The sequence below is a fragment of the Gigantopelta aegis genome, chromosome 13, assembly GCF_016097555.1.
Source record: "Gigantopelta aegis isolate Gae_Host chromosome 13, Gae_host_genome, whole genome shotgun sequence".
Lineage (NCBI taxonomy): Eukaryota > Metazoa > Mollusca > Gastropoda > Neomphalida > Peltospiridae > Gigantopelta > Gigantopelta aegis.
This window is the reverse complement of record NC_054711.1, coordinates 29,862,462-29,879,644: the sequence shown is the minus strand read 5'-3', so window position 1 is coordinate 29,879,644 and position 17,183 is coordinate 29,862,462. Positions and strand designations below refer to the sequence as shown.

The following is a 17,183-nucleotide window of genomic DNA, read 5'->3' as shown; positions in this document are numbered from 1 at the left end:
AAATTTATTCATCAGTGTAAATAAAATTACTATACCTAGTACAGCAATTAACATCATTATCACACACACACACACGCACACACACACACACACACACAGACCAAACATAAAAAACCATCACCAAAAAACCCCCTAAAAGTCCCACTTTATCAGCAAATATTGTAGTACAGTTTCACTCCCACCTACAGATTAGTAATAAAGTGACCAATGTTATTTTTATGTAGGTACATTGCCACATTTGCACTATTTCATCAGTGGGGTCGAACTATTTTGCGATTAACCGAATCGGGGACGAAAGGTCTGGTACCCACATTAAGACTGGCTATCGTTCTGCATTACCGTTAGAATAACTTTTCGCGGCTAAATCTAAGAATGGTTTGTAAAAATTTACATTTTTTAATAGTTTAACTTACTTTAATAAAACAAGATCGGTAGGTATGTTAATTAATTAATATTAATGTCATGGATTGTCACAGATTACTGGTAGCCAAATAGTATTTAGTGAAATGTTGCACGTGAAAGCATACAAAAAGAAAAGATTGTGGATCCGTTTCTTTTGTTTTCGTACGATCGCAAGTGTTTTGTTATATGTTCAGGTTTTTACACACCGTGGCGAAGTTGCATGCATCGCCATAGAACCGATATCTGTCCCGTAGTAATTACTATATGATATTTGAAATATCTTTAAAATGAATACATAAACTACATAACAAGTAAGACAAATTTCATACATTGCTTCAGTTTACTCTATTGTCATAAACATTTTCATTGGTCGGCTGTTGACAGCCAATAGACACACGTCTTAGCAATAGCACGAAACAGTCGATAATACTAAGTTCAGGTTGCAATGGAGAATGCAGAATGATAAATTCTGTTTAATAAACTCTGGATTTAAAAATATAGAAAATTTAAAATATATTCAGAAATGGTTGCTTCCAAAAAAAATAATGATAGCGAATTTGGAAAAAATTCCGGATATTTGGCATTAATTCCGGAATTCCGGATATGGGTTAAAAATTCCAGAATTTTCGGAAAATTCCGGAAAGTTGGTCGCCCTGCTGACAAACAACTGACAGACCCAAGGAAATATACATTTTCTACATTGCATAACATAACCTATCGACGCTGACATTGATAAACTGCAAGCAGATCGTAGTTGGTAAGGAAGAATTGTAATTTCCCCCATATTTAAAGGAAAATGCTAAAATATCTATTGGCCTCTGAGTATAGTATATGCAGATATACTGAACCATATTTGAATAATGCTGCCTCAATATATTAAATACAGTGCAAGCAGCCCAAAGTATGTGTAAAGAATATAGAAAATATCTTGCCCATGCACTAAAACGATTGTCGTCGACCACTGCTTTATTCCGTTCCGTTTCCGGTTTTATCAACGTGATATCTACGTCATCACGACGTAGAAGTTTGAAATTATTATTTTAGCAGAAGGCTGAAGCTGTTTAACTTGTGTGAAAATGCTTATGGTCACCTCAAACGTACGTCTAAACGCACTCTGCGGAACAAGGATCTTTTTGTTGGCAGTAACGGTGTACTTGTGCTTCACTCAAGGTAAGTGTAAAAGATCATATCCTAGCGGTATGGGTTTTGGCGCGGATAAGCAACGATCTCGCGTAGTGACATAACGACGACCACAGGACCCGTGCTTATAAAACTTTTAGGAGTCCAGACTCAATCTCAAATGACGTCACACGCATACAATTTGTATGGCGTGGTCATGACATTAGTGTCTCAGACTCTATTAGTCTCGAGTCTAAAAAGTTTTATAAGCACCAAGCCAGGTATTGTGTTTTGAAAATAAAAAAAGAAAGAACACTTTTTGTGCAATTTAAAACATAATCGGTTTGGAAATAAATAAAACTGTAATACATACCACAGTAAACAAACGACGCTTACAGCGTTATAGCCGCCATTTTGGTTTATGGAATGGTATAGTCTTACGTCAAACGAAACCGAAATTATTTGGTAAAGCGGTCGGTCTGGGATCGATCCCCGTCGGTGGGCCCACTTGGCTATTTCTCGTTCCAGCCAGTACTCCACAACTGGTGTAACAAAGGCCGCATTATGTACTATCCTGTCTGTGGGATGGTGCATATAACAGACCACTTGCTGCTGATCGAAAAGAGTAGCCCATGAAGTAGCGACAGCGGGTTTCCTCACTTAATATCTGCTTGGTCTTTAACCATATGCCCGATGCCATATAACCGTAAATACAATGCGTTGAGTGCGTCGTTAAATAAAACATTTCCTTCTTCTTCCATTGACACGGGTGCTAGCCGTGCAGCAAAAAAAAAAAAAAGTCGATCATGTATCGATTTTTTTTCCAGCCGTGCGGCTCGAACCGCAAGGGGGGGTCCATAAAATGACGTCATTTCTGGGGTACTATTCATGATTACCCATCTCACGCACTTGTGTGTTTTATAGCGTCATTTAATTTTCAAGTTTTCGGAGTATGCATTGTTAGCACTCTTCGTGCAATGCATTATGGGCGAGCAAAAGTTCACACATCAGCAAATGGAAAATTTAATTGACTTGGAAATGTTTACGATGCGGTGGGTTGTTAGGTCCCTTTTACCCACCCCTGATTACGGACCTGTGCTGGCTGTAAAACATAATCGGTTCCGTGTGGCATTGTTGCATGCAAGGTACTAATCAGTTGTTATATTGCCGTTTCCGATAAAACAATATTATATAACATCGTGAGTGTAGGCTGCTTAGCATTAAACCATTTATGATATCACTAAAGGCTATAATACATGATGCATATTACCAGCCTTTCGTTGGCTGAACGAGTCTCACGGAGAACGGTCTTGTTACTTATAAGTGGACCTTCAAATACCAAAACAGATTCCAGCTTCTTGGGAGACATACGAAAATACAAATAATAGTTTTCGCTATCAAATTGAACTTCCCACAAAAAAGCGTTCAAGACAGGGAGAAGGAGCAACTCCCCCCTCCCCCCTCCCCCCTAGTTCTGGAGCAAAACCTCAAATTCGGACAAAAAAGATAGAGATATTCGGGGAAATGTGCTAACCTGAGATCATTATACCATGTATTTCCATCATTCTACCGTAAAAATTCCATAAATACAACCATAATAGACGCTACGATCTGTGGGTTTCCTTCCGCCCACCCACCCCCCACCCCCCACCCAAAAAAAAGAAAAGAAGTTATAAAAACTGGAAGAGACTATAGGCAAGTACAGAAAGTAAGAATATTAAGCTTCCTCGTAGAAATCTGGCAACAAAAGAAAGAGCATATTGGTAACACTACAATAATAGTCAAATCCGGTGCTGCAACCGGAACCATATAAATAAAACCGGTCTATCTGGTTACAAAATGTCCAAAAACCTTGATGTAAATGTTTTTATGGATGCCTCATATATTAATTTCGATGACCTCCAAAGAAAAGTGGCTTGAAATGAAAGTGATTTAAAATAGTAAATAACTTTTGAAAATGCATCATGAAATTTTTTACAAAAATTCTCATTTCCCATTACATTTCCTTGATTTTGGTAAAGACATTATAAAAATAAATATTAAACGCTATATATCAGCTAATACAGAATTTTAACCGAACAAAATAAGCCAAATTGCATCTCCATTGGTAATTTGGTAGTGAGTTATGCTCATTTTGGCCAAATTGCGGCAGCCGTCTTTAAAGATGGCTGCCAAAAAATAGCCCTTAGCTACCAATCCTGCATGTCCATCAAGTGATTTTGGACTTCAGATATCAGACTAACTAAAAATGCATGATGGGTCTGTTCACCAATTTGGTATTCAAATTCGAAATTTTGAGGTCTGGCTCATGATTATAGTAAACAAAAGTGAAACACCCTCCAGTAAACAAGAAAGGGTGCAACGTTTCTACCTGTGTTCAGGCGCATGTGTTTGCAAAAAATATCGTACCGCGCATTACCTGTTCGTCATTTTCCATTTTGAAAACCACGTGAAAAAAATATATATGTTTCTTAACTATGCACAGTTGACGAACACTATGTTTAATTTGTTTAGGTTTTTTTTCCAAACGAAAAATGCAGTTTGTCAAGCGTTCTGGTCCGGTCCGCGTTTTACCAACACACCCTGATTAAAATTAGCTCTATTGGTCTACCATTAGAACGAAGAAGCCCGACGCCCCTATGCAAAACGAACCTGCGCTGTACTTACTTGTGGTGACGTATAGGGGCGTCAGGATTCTTCGTGTAGCATTGGTACTGGTTAACAACATGTAAGTTTAATTTATTACACTGCAGTGGAAGAGATACCCATGTGATATTGATCGTCTCTTCACATTTTGGAATACGTGTTTTGAGAGGTCATGACCTCCGATCACGTGAACGACGATGTCACACAGTACAACTCTGCACAGATATTTTGCGGAAAGTGTGCACATGCGCCAAGTTAAGTTTTACACAAATACCAGTAATAAAATAACACAAGACATCTTTTGGGGGAACAGTGACCGGAAGTGTCTTTATTACCACAAATGTCAGTACTAAAAAACGAACTCAAACTAACTATCCAATTGCAATAAACAGAACCCATTGGCGTGACTCTTTTATTTTATTTTATTTTTCATCATCATCATTGTTCTCTCATTCATGTTAAACAGAATTTTGAAAATAAACATATAAACTGGAAGGCTATACAGAAACTAACTTACTAAATACTGAACAAATTTGACTTCATTAATCGATAAAAAGAATTATGGATAGCTGACTAATTATCATCACTACAATATTTCGGATTAAGATCCAGTCAACTTTAAGTGACAAAGATACAAAAACTCATGTCACCAAAACAACTGGTAAACTGCGTATAAACAAATCGCATGAATGTGATGTAACTGTACTAAAATTTAAAAAGGTATCAAGTTGTACACATGTAAAATAATTTGACACAGTGGAACCATCATCGGGTAGACTACCTCCGGAGCACAGGATTATTCTGCCTTGTGTCAAAACTCTGTTTCATAATCATCTAGGTACTTGGGTTTGATACGATGACGAGCAGGCCGATGAGATACCTCAACATTTTTAGAAGGGGTAGGGTCTGGAGACATCACATAAGTCATGAGTATCAGTTGGTGCAATGTCTGGAACTATTATATGGGGTGGAATGTTGTCTGTTTGAAAATCAATGGCTGAGGACGGTCTGGTAACAGATGGCAAAGGGGTTGGTTGGTCAACACTCTCAGCTTCTTCATCATCCAATAACTGGTCACTAGGTGTACAAACATGATTGTTTTGGGAAATAACAGAGCTAGGAACCTTGAAACACTTGCTGTCTCGTACTCTGTAAGTGGTACTACGTAACTGACTGCCAATGAACTTGGCCACATTAACCCATGTTCCATCTATGTGAGTCACCAAGTACCGAGGTCTTCTGATGTTCACTAGAAAGGTACACTGTGTCACCCACTGATATCTTGGGAGAGTGATGAAAGATGTTGGAAGGAGTCTTAGACCTTTCACTATGTTTGTGATTATTGGAACGAATCACTTGCTGCTCATTGATTAACTGTTGGTCGTCAACTGGAATTTGTTCGTACGTGAACTGATCTCTGTGTGTCCATATCTCTCTTGCAGATAGACAACATGAGCGGATTCGAGAATTCAGCCTTGCCGTAACAATAGCTAACGTCATAGCAGAAATGTAACTGTTGAGAGCATTATGTCGTAAGACTTCTTCTTCTAACTCTTGGACAGCCTTTTCAGAAACAGGATTCTTGTTAAGATTCTTTATCCTTCCCAACTCCAAGCCGATTCTTTCTTTAGCTAGGAGTTTGTCAGTGACAAGAGGTTGAAAGCCGGGAGCTGGATCTGTCTGCACAACAGCTGGTGGTCCATCGAGTGGTCAAAGATCAACACATAATCGAATCAAAGCCTCTTGTAATGAGTCATGTCGTTCATTTTCAATTAGCATGGTAGCTGTATACAAGGTTACAGTTTCTCTGACGACAAAGATTAGTTTTCAGTTGCGCTTTATAACATCAGCGGTGAAGGTGATGCCAATGGCTTCTGGGAGAGGACACTACGTCTGTGCTTTGATAGTTGGAGTGATCTCTGTAAGTGAAGCGCATTGGTGGCAGGTTGTAGACGTAATATCAATGGCCCTATCGCTGTCTAGGGCATAGAAATACCAATTTCAATTCATGGCGAGTTGGGTGGTCTAACTGTATGTGAAGAGCAGTAAGCAGACCTTCCAGGAACTGGCGTGGGACTATAATACAGTGGTGAGTTGGATGAAGTGGTTCATGTCTCTTGATCACGAGTAAAACCATCACTTGAGATGGACGCCACTCTGAGGTAATGTTTGACATCTTTAATTTTTGTTAGGTTCTTGGACGGGCGTAAATGTGCATGGGTGCATCTCATATTCGAGCATTCTTGCTGAATACACAACCAGGCATGTCGACTGGTAAATGGTAAATGAACAGTGCCCTGCACAATATCTTGAAGATCAATCTGTCTAACTATGGCTTCCTCAGTTTGTTGTACGAAACTGCAAATTTGGCACCTCATCTCATTAGGGCATTACAGCTTGAGAAGTTGGACTGAATATTGGCTGCACCTGCAATATGTCTTAAGATGACTTAGTATCTACTAGCAGTAGACAAAAAGGTTAATACGTGGGGGCTTGTAGAAAATTCACCTTAATGTAGTTTTTCATATGCCTGTACACATGGTTTACTGTCAGAATGATGGTGTCATGCTGTGACTGGATAATGTAAGGGCTGAAGTGTCTGACTACAACGGCTATAGCTAATGCCTCGATTTCACAAGGAATCCATGTGAGCTGACGAGCTCGACGTTTGGTGCTAAAGAAGCCACACAGGCATGTTTGCCCATCTCTTGTGACGTATAATGTAGCACCGAGACCATGATGTTTGGTAGATCCATCAGTCACAATCCATAGGTGATCAGACGGTTTTGGAATCAAAATGGACTTATGTTTAGCCAACTCTTCTGAGCCTTGAGGAAGGATGCCAATCTACTCTCAGACCATACAATGGTGTCTTTAGACTTCTTTCCAGCAACTATGTCATGCAATGGCGATAAGATTGACACACATCCAGGCAGTACTTTAAAAGCTCAAATAAATGATCGCAAACCCTTAATCGTGGAAGGAACAGAGCAGGATACGAGAGTAGCAACACAGTGTGAATTAGCTCTGAGTGTGCCTGACCTCCAAGTCCATAAGACTCTGGACATATGATAGTTTTTAGAGCTGACAAACGAAGGTCGGATTTTGATAAACGTGCAAGTACATTTCTCCAGTTGAGTAGGAGCTCAGGTAAAGTGTCACCTCCACAAAAAAGGTCATCAACGATTTTTGCTACACAGCACTCTTACCAAGTCTCCAAGTACACGGCACATCAATTCTTCAAAAACTGTATCTGAGCCTGGCATGCCCATTGCTGATTGGGCATAAACATGAACACCTCCAAAGGGAGTCACCACGCTGCAGAATTTCATCGATTCTTTGGCTAAAGGAATTTGATAAAAGGCACTGGTGAGATCAATGGTGATGATATACTTCCACTTGGCACTTTTTCTGAAAGTGGAGTCAATGTCAGGTAAAAGTGCTAGTTGTGGTTTACTGTAACGTCCAACATCAGCGAATGCAGTAACCAAATGTGTGCCACCATTAGGTTTATTAATCAGGAATGATGGGTTGACGTATTCATCTAAGACACCTACGTCCTCAGGTCGAACAAAAACACCCTTTTCCTCTAGTTATATTGTGGTAATCGACCTTTTCTCTGGGACGGTAACACTAGGTCCATGTTAATTACCGCTTCCAAAGGACCAACAGCACCAATGTATCCTTTAATATCCGGGCTGAACACATGATCAAATTCTTTTATTAGGTGTCTGACGTCTTGCTTGACAACAAAAGGCATTATGTTGTCCAGTATCCAATATGACATCACGCGAGTGCTCGACACCATCTTTTGAGTGGTAGTGATCAGCAGGTTTATGATGGTCAGGAGCATTGTGTTCTGGGATGAAGACAGGTCGAATTTGAGCGAAATTTTCATTGCGCTTGAGTGTCACAGGATAACTGAATGGGTTGTGAATTCGAATATGCCCCGAAACACTTGTGATTATGTCCGGTATGGGCTACTCCTGTATGTTTACCTTTTGTTTCTTTTGGTAGATATCGTGTCGAGGCCCAACAGCAAAGTCACTACCACCAATGTAGGCTGAGTCTGGGACATCAATCTCTATATATTCTGCTGGCCAGATTGTGGATGCTGAGGAGGGAGCACGCAGGATAGTCACACGACGGATGGTATGAGGCACATCCTCAGGATTCACGAAGCTGCAGGAACCATACCTGTAACAAGTCCCATCTTTAAGGATAATGGATTTAGATGCAGATCATGCATAAACATCATTACTTTCCATAAAAGGAACACCCGCGAGAATGGGGACGTCTAGGTTTCTTATGACTAGCCCATCGAAGGTAGTGTTGCTTTTCTCTAGTATATGTGAGTCGAGTCTCTCCAACTATTTCCAGTGGGGAAAAGCCATCAGCTTGACGAGCGGACTGTGAACTATGGTTGATTATAGCACCTAAGCAGACAGCTGTTGCTTCTTGAATCATGTTTCCAGTAGCACCGGTGTCAAGTGTAATTCGTACAGTGTGATGTCTGCAGAATACACCAAGATAGGGCGATGATGCAATATTTATTCGTCGTTCTGTGGGGGAAATGCAATATTGCGTAACTATTGATGGCTGGTATGCAAGTTCATTAGGGATATCATCACAAGACTCGTCGTCACTTTCTACAATTGACATGATTTGTCTCGCCCTTGCTATGTATCGGCGGTCGGCATCGTATAGGAATGTACATGTGCTAAGAAAATGACTGTAATCCCGTCTGCCAGACTGTTTACAAAGCGGGCATATCTTTGTAGTAGCTTGGCAGTTGGTGTTGTTGCTTGGCTTTCTAAAAACAAATTTTTGATGATCACGATTAGGGAATGCCTGAAGAACTTTTGCTTCCTCACTGCATTGTAATTCATCTAAAAGGGAAATTAAGGCCTTTGAGATTTCTGGTTTAATATATGCCAGATGTGTTGCTTAACAAGTCTGTGCAAACTGGGGTTAACTAAACGTAGCCATGTTAAGACAATACAGTTTTCAAGAGGAGATTTCTTCATCAGGTATATGTTCTCCATGATGCATGATGTTGGACTTGTGAGTAAGTTATCTTCAACAAATGCAACGAGTCATTGATACAAATCTTCAGGGCGCTCATCGGGTTGTAACTGAATATCATTGAAATCTAATAGATGGGCACCTGTAGTCTGAAATCCAATGTGTAAGCGAATAACTTGCCAGATGTTTTCTAATGATGTCGAGTTTCCCACTATGGTATTACATGAAAGAATGGGGCAACAGTTAGCGATTTGACCTAACATGAGTTGTTTGCCATTACGCGACGTTTACCTATCAGTATATTGATACAGATGAAAACTTACAATACTGAAGTAACTGTGGGGAACAACGAGTATAGTGTTGTCTCGTAGAAACGTGGAACGCTGACACCGGATGTTCGCCAGAATATACTAAAATATAGTATTTATAATATTTATAATAATATCGGTTGCGATATGTTGCAAATGATTTGATATGAATGAACCTAGTAACACCGTTAATACGTAGGATCGTGTCCCGGCGCTGCCAGCACGGCAGTAAATTAAGTTTTACACAAATACCCGATCTAAAATAACACAAAAGATATTTTGGCGAAACAGTAAACGGAAGTGACTTTATTACCACAAATGTCAATACTATAAACTGAACTCAAACTATCGATCCAATTGCGGTCAGCAGAACCTATTGGCGATGGTTCTTTCCTGTCAATTGTTATAATTAATATAAGAAGCATAATTTAACAAAATATATTTTTTAATAATTTAGTTTACCCTTGAATATGTTTATACTATTTTTGATGTAAACGTCATTGATAGATGTGTGGTGTATGAATGCAAAGTTTCATTGATAAATAGCTAAATAAAGTAGCCACAACATGACGTCATTTTGTTAAATTACAACATTTGGTAAGCCACATCATTGTTTTGGTCCTTAATCCGTGCATTTTCATGTCTTGTTTAGTTATTTTGGAAGTCATTATGTGCGATTTGTTTTCATTGATGTGCGGTGTATTAAATAAAATACTATACTCGTTCCCATGTAAGACCGTTTATATTACAACGAGTGTATTTATAATGGTACATCACGAGCGAAACGAGAACTCGTCTAGTATTCGCGGCCATGACTGGACTCGAGAATAATTAAACTAAAGCTCCGTGGCATTAGATTTAGGGTGGGGGAAGTATCTTAGACACAGTAGCTTGCAGCCATTTGGTTGTTGATGATTGCCAAAGCATTACGTTTCCTCTAGTCTTACCCCACATATTAATATCAATAAGGGGTAGGGCTTGATGTAACTCAGCTAAATGCATTACACAATGAAGTATTTGTACGGAATGGATACCCTGGATTGCGAAGATATCTCATAGCACAGTTCCAACAAAAATCTGTATTTCCATTGTTATCCTGTCTATGGGATGGTGGTAGTAGGAACCACTATCGTCTGTCCGAAAGGTGTGGCTGTCTCTGGACAGCAAGTAAATTTAACGTGCCAACTGCATCGACCTGTAGATGCGGGCATTAAGTTTGTGAGACCAAAAGGGTCACACCCAAACGTGGTTCAGTGCGCCCACAATCTGCCGAAGCATTATAATGCGTGCACCCACAATCACTACGTATCGGGCTACGGTGCTGTCATAGAGGCGACGGGTTACTCTGATCATAGATTCCTTCAACCCCGTAGTGGACGACGGTAACTGGAAGTGTTTAGATAGAGAAATAGGTAAATCTCATCCTACGTTACATTGGTGACTGAACTACATAACCTCCATTTTGAGCATACATTGTTTATATGAAGGTTTTTTTAAAACACAGCATATTGTGAAAACACACATGAATTCGATGTGGGAAGACCGGCCTCGGTGTCGTGGTTAGGCCATCGGTCTACAGGCTGGTATGTACTGGGTTCGGATCCCAGTCGAGGCATGGGATTTTTAATCCAGATATCGACTCCAAACCCTGAGTAAGTGCTCCGCAAGGCTCAATGGGTAGGTGTAAACCACCTGCACCGACTAGTGATCCATAACTGGTTCAACAAAGGCCATGGTTTGTGCTATCCTGCCTGTGGGAAGCGCAAATAAAAGATCCCTTGCTGCTAATCGGAAAGAGTAGCCCATGTAGTGGCGACAGCGGGTTTCCTCTTAAAATCTGTGTGGTCCTAACCATATGTCTGACGCCATATAACCGTAAATAAAATGTGTTGAGTGCGTCGTTAAATAAAACATTTCTTTCGTTCTTTCTTTCTTTCGATGTGGGAAGGGGCGGGACGCAGCCCAGTGGTAAAAGTGCTCGCTTGATGCGCGATCGTTTTGGGATCGATCCCCCATCAGTGGGCCCATTGGGCTATTTCTCGTTCCAGCCAGTGCACCACGACTGGTATATCAAAGGCCGTGGCATATGTTATCCTGTCTATGAGATGGTGGTGCGTATAAGTAATCCCTTGCTACTAATAGAAACGTGTACCAGCTTTCCTCTCTAAGATTATGTCGAATTTACCAAATGTTTGACATCCAATAGCCGATGATTAATAAATCAATTTTCTCTAGTGGTGTCTTTAAACAAACAAAAAACACTTGATGTAGGAATATTTTATTTTTTAATCAAATATCAGTTAGGATTTCAAATTGGATGCAATTCGTCTAAGTTAACCGACCCTCTAACATTTGCGAGTTTGAACAAGTACCATTACTTGTATCCATCGCTTCCATTTATATTTGGATTTAACTTACAATAAAACCCTTATATACCAAATTTCATACTTTCTTCCAAATGTGCACAAGGACGAAAACAAACCCATATATATTTTCGTCCTCAAGGAGTGGGGGGGGGGGGGGGGGGGGGGGGGGGCAGGCCCCCTGGTTTTTATGGTCTTGGTCCATGCGGAAACAGCTGGTTTCTTGTCTTTATTTTCGACCAAATGTCAAAAAGATGGCTATAGTTTAAAATGTGTGGGCGTGACAGGGGTTAAAAAACATTCCTTTCCTTTAACCCTTATGTGTACGTTTACACCTTTTCTTTCTTTTTTTTTCTTTTTTATTTGCAGCATTTGGAGTAGGAACCACTATCGTCTGTCCGAAAGGTGTGGCTGTCTTTGGACAGCAAGTAAATTTAACGTGCCACCTGCATGGACCTGTAGATGCGGGCATTAAGTTTGTGAGACCAAAAGGGCCACACCCAAACGTGGTTCAGTGCGCCCACAATCTGCCGAATCATTATAATGCGTGCATCCATAATCACTACGTATCGGGCTACGGTGCTGTCATAGAGGCGGCAAGACGGGTTACTCTGATCATAGATTCCTTCAACCCCGAAGTGGACGAAGGTAACTGGAAGTGTTTGGATGGAGAAATGGGTAAATCTCATACTACGTGCAACCCTGGCAAACAAGGTAAGTCCATTAATGTGTGTGTGGGGGGGGGGGGGGGGGGAGAGAGAGAGAGAGAGAGGTTTGCCCGAATTAAAACGAAAATGCCCGAATCAGGATAACAACATGTATTTATATTAACATTACTACCAAACAGGGCCCCGTTTTACGAAGCGATCTTAGCTACTATCGAACTTAGTGACTTAAGGTTGATATTACGCTACCAACCTTAAAATTTACAACCGTTCGACGAAGCAACCTTAGTGCAATTGTAAATCCCAATTTTCTACAGTCGCGATCTTAACTAAGGATAAAATCTTACAGTCCATCCCATCCTCCTACAAAAATGTTTTTTTGTTTGTTTTTGTAAATAATTTTTATTATAAGTTTTGTTTTACGTAAGAAGAAAAGTAAAAGCGTTTTGGAAATAAGAAAAAAGAAATATTTTTGTGTCCAATTTAGAAAATAATCGGCTCAGAATTAAATAACTTGTAGTTTTTGTTTATAGATCAATGACAGTCATTCTTCGCATCCTTGTTTTGGCTTTGTACACAATACATATAAGATATCCAATGGTAATTTATTTATACAACATATTTGACAGTGTACTTTTTATATCTTTCATCATTTTAAAACTTAAAGTTAATATTTTGTTTAAAAGCTGATTGGTCCAGAAGTGCTTACTTTTTTTCGTTCATATCTCGATGAACCGAAAAAATTTAAGCCACACCTACTACCCCCTCCCCCACACTGACTCACACTACTTCTGTGCAACAAGCCGGATTATTCTGGCAATCATATTTAGATATTTTGAAGAAAACACGTGAAAACTACAAAACATTTAGACGATAAATTAATGGAAAATGCTATAGTAGAGTAGACATGTACATCTCAATCAGTCTCATGTTGGTAATCATGACATGAAACTCGGTCGATGGTCAAAGAAATCATGTAGTAAACTTCACTTCTGTAACTTATTTGTAAGCGATGTTCTACAGTTGTTGACGAAAATTAAACGGTTCCACTAACAGCATAAATGTTAGACATGTTCCCTTCGTTCACTTTCATAAAATATAAACTGAACACGAATAGGACAATTCCTTCCAATATAACTAAATGATCCGTAAAAATGCACAGCAGCTAGAGGAAATGACGTCATTTACAAACAAAATCACCTGATTCAAATAATAGTGAATGAACGTTCGTAATCTTACGCGACATAAGTATGAATGAAGTTTACACAAACAATACTACAGGCGTATTTAAAGATAAACAAAATAAATTCAGTTATGTATTGTTAAAGTATGCATATAAATTTAATCATAAGATTTGACCGCAATTATTTTTGGGTTCATGCATGTATGAACCGAAAAAACGATGTGCACACTTTTGTATGACCCTCTACGCTGGCTCATACAGTTTGCACATCGTTTTTTCGGTTCATACTTGCATGAACCAAAAAATTATTGCGGTCAATTCTTAATTAAACAAATTAATATTTCTAACTTCATATTTATTGTTAAGTTGTTGCATTTTCAGCGTATGATTAAATGAGTTTCATTGTTTGTAGGTGAAATTTTTGCGAATCGTTTAACAATAAACAAACCATACGTAGCTTACAAAATTAATGTTTTGTTACTATAATTAAATGGGCAAAAAAAAAGAATCAATTACCGTTGTAAGGCATAGATAAGGCAATTCCAACCCTAGGTAAACCTCAGCCCTCATAAAAAATAATTTTGTCCCTCAGGTTGGAATTGCCGTATCTATACCTCATAACGGTGATAGATTCTATGTTTATTTTAATTAATGTGGCGTAGCACTGAAACATCAAAACCACCTGACAGTGTCAGAGTAAGTCCAAGAGGAAGCAAGAGGGCAGATCTTTTCCAAGCATCAAACATGACAATTTTGCTTTACTGGCCGAGTCACTCAGAATTGCATTCTAATTCTCAATAGGTATATGCTCAACAATATGCTGCACTACATTTTTGGTTTTGCTTCGCCTGTCGTGACCGCCACTTGCACTATTCAAACAAATGGTTTTACCATTGGTATCTACAAAACCATACACCCCATCATACCTATCTGATGCAATGTGTATTTCGGAGAATCCATCTGGTCTGCTATGGATGATGGTGGTCAGAACTCTCTCTCTACAAATGCTTTTGCCAACTCTCCATGTTTTGGCATCTTAGTTCGAATAAAGGCCATTAGATCAACTACATATCCAATGTTTAAATGGCTATCACCAGTACTGAAATCTTCCGGCCTATCTGATGAGCCAAGTTGCTTTTTGAAGTACTCCAACATAGCTGCTTTACTTTCAACTCGCAGTCTAAATTTATCAGTCTCTCTGTCTACTTCAGCTAAGGCAGGTGGATATGGTAGGATGTTGCATAATGTCATTCGTTCCCCAGACATGGTTATCTTGAGCCAAAAATATCCTTTTCAGCATAACTAGTTCATGTTGTCATTCATTTGTATCATATGGCTCTTTTTGTCCTTCTTTCCATGCATGCTAGCAAATATTTTTAGTTTAACAGTATCCACAGTTTGATTTGTACCTGACAGATAGTTTTCAAGAGCTTTCATCCCATGTCGTTTTGCATCCAGAAGATTGGAAATGACATCTGCAGTTTCAGTCTCCCCATGATAATATTGATGAGATCTTTGGTAGCATCTGTAAATGGATTGATGTTATCATTGATCACACCAGTGATTCTCTCTCTGGCATTTAACTGATGTTTAGTTGTGGCAAAATTATCCTCATGGTGAGATCTATCAGAAGAATCCATATGCAGCATGCATTGTACTGAGAACAAAACAGCAGTTGTGAAGGGGTGAGTAAATAACCATTTCTCTTGTGCTTCTTCTTTCACAGTTAATCCTCTTAGTCCAACCATTCCAGACCTTTTTGCATCACAGTTTTGACTGCATTCAAGAGCTTGATCTGTCCAGATACAGATGAATTTCCCAACTGCTCGCTTTACAGTGAATGAAAGTAAAGTTTGTTTTATTTAACGACGCCGCTAGAGCACATTGATTTTTTATCTTATCATCGGCTATTGGACGTCAAACATATGGTCATTCTGACACTGTTTTTAGAGGAAACCCGCTGTCGCCACATAGGCTACTCTTTTTACGACAGGCAGCAAGGGATCTTTTATTTGCGCTTCCCACAGGCAGGATAGCACAAACCATGGCCTTTGTTGAACCAGTTATGGATCACTGGTCGGTGCAAGTGGTTTACATCTACCCATTGAGCCTTGCGGAGCACTCACTCAGGGTTTGGAGTCGGTATCTGGACTAAAAATCCCATGCCTCGACTGGGATCCGAACCCAGTACCTACCAGCCTGTAGACCGATGGCCTGCCACGACGCCACCGAGGCCGGTTTACAGTGAATGAGCCATGCTTGAACTTTTCAGCTATTTCTGGTGCTCTCTTTGGAAGATTCCTCATTTCTTCTAAGTAGTTAACAAGGCAAGTACCATACTTGTGATGTCCAGCACTGATAATGAATGGTAACATCTGAGAAGTGGCATCAAGGTGTTCCAACCACAAACCATCTCTCACACTATGCATGAAGTACAAAGCTATTTTCATCAACCCAATATACATAAGCCATAATTTGTGTGTTAAAAATTCCTCCCTACTAGTATTGAAACTATCCATATGAGGTTTAAGAATTGTATGTTTGGCATTAATGTCTTGTACAATGTCATTGGCTTTCTTTGAATCATCTTTCAGAACCTTTGTGAGTCTTTCCAGCAGCTCACCTATGTCAGAAAATACTGTAATAACCTGATTTTCCTCCAGACACCAGTCTTCAAATGCAAGCAACCAGAGAGTCAGTCCACTGTCATAGACATGCATGTAGGTATTCATGGCTTGATAGAAACCCTTTCCACTCATTACTTTGTTTGCTGTTCCTTCTTGCAATAGCTTTGCCTTAACAAATATTGCTGAAAGACCAGTGTCCATCATTAATCTTCCAAGTGTTCCAAGGAAGTTCATGTGCAGATGAAAACCACCAAGACGAAGAAATCAATTCTCAAAGTCATGAGTTCTTTCTCGCCGTAGGGCGTAGCTAATTTCGTACACAGCTAGATCTTGTGAAACAACTGTGAACTCATGGCCAAGTTTTCGACTTGTTTTTATACAAAACTCAAGAGCCTCGGCTACTACAGATGGATGTGTTGGTGAATGAGGAAGGAATGGCTGTGACTGGTAGACTTTTCTGTGATATATGAGTGCAGAAGGCTTTATAACTTGGGACGTCAGGTGAACCATCCAACTCTATTTCTAGGAGTTTCGTTGGGCACAAGTGTGCCAGCATCCAACACAGATCTGGATTTTCACCAGTTTGAACATCTTGCTTTATGAGCCAGTTGGCATCTATGTCTCCTGTAGGCCGCGCTTTCGTTTTAATGCTTTTCATATGCCCAGTTGTATAGTTCTTCAGTGATGCAGTTTTCTGCAGGACTTGAGCTCTCGTAATCTTCCATTGGATTTTACCTATTTCATCACCTGGCAACACAGTAGGTTGAAACATCACCATACTCGTTACATGTGTGGATGATCCATCAAGGGTGCTTTCTTGGAAATCCAAGTTGTCTATCGCGAAA

The 17,183-nt window shown here is 39.6% G+C and overlaps 1 protein-coding gene across 1 annotated transcript in view; it reads left to right on the top strand.

Annotated features, from left to right (window-relative positions):
- Window positions 1–1,415: 1,415 nt before the first annotated feature.
- LOC121387599 overlaps window positions 1,416–17,183 on the top strand; it is a 23,717-nt gene continuing 7,949 nt past the window's right edge. The window contains exons 1-2 of the mRNA XM_041518759.1: window positions 1,416–1,572; window positions 12,233–12,577. Coding sequence (XP_041374693.1) covers window positions 1,479–1,572; window positions 12,233–12,577 — 439 coding nt within the window. The 5' untranslated portion in view covers window positions 1,416–1,478. The remainder of the gene's footprint in view (window positions 1,573–12,232; window positions 12,578–17,183) is intronic.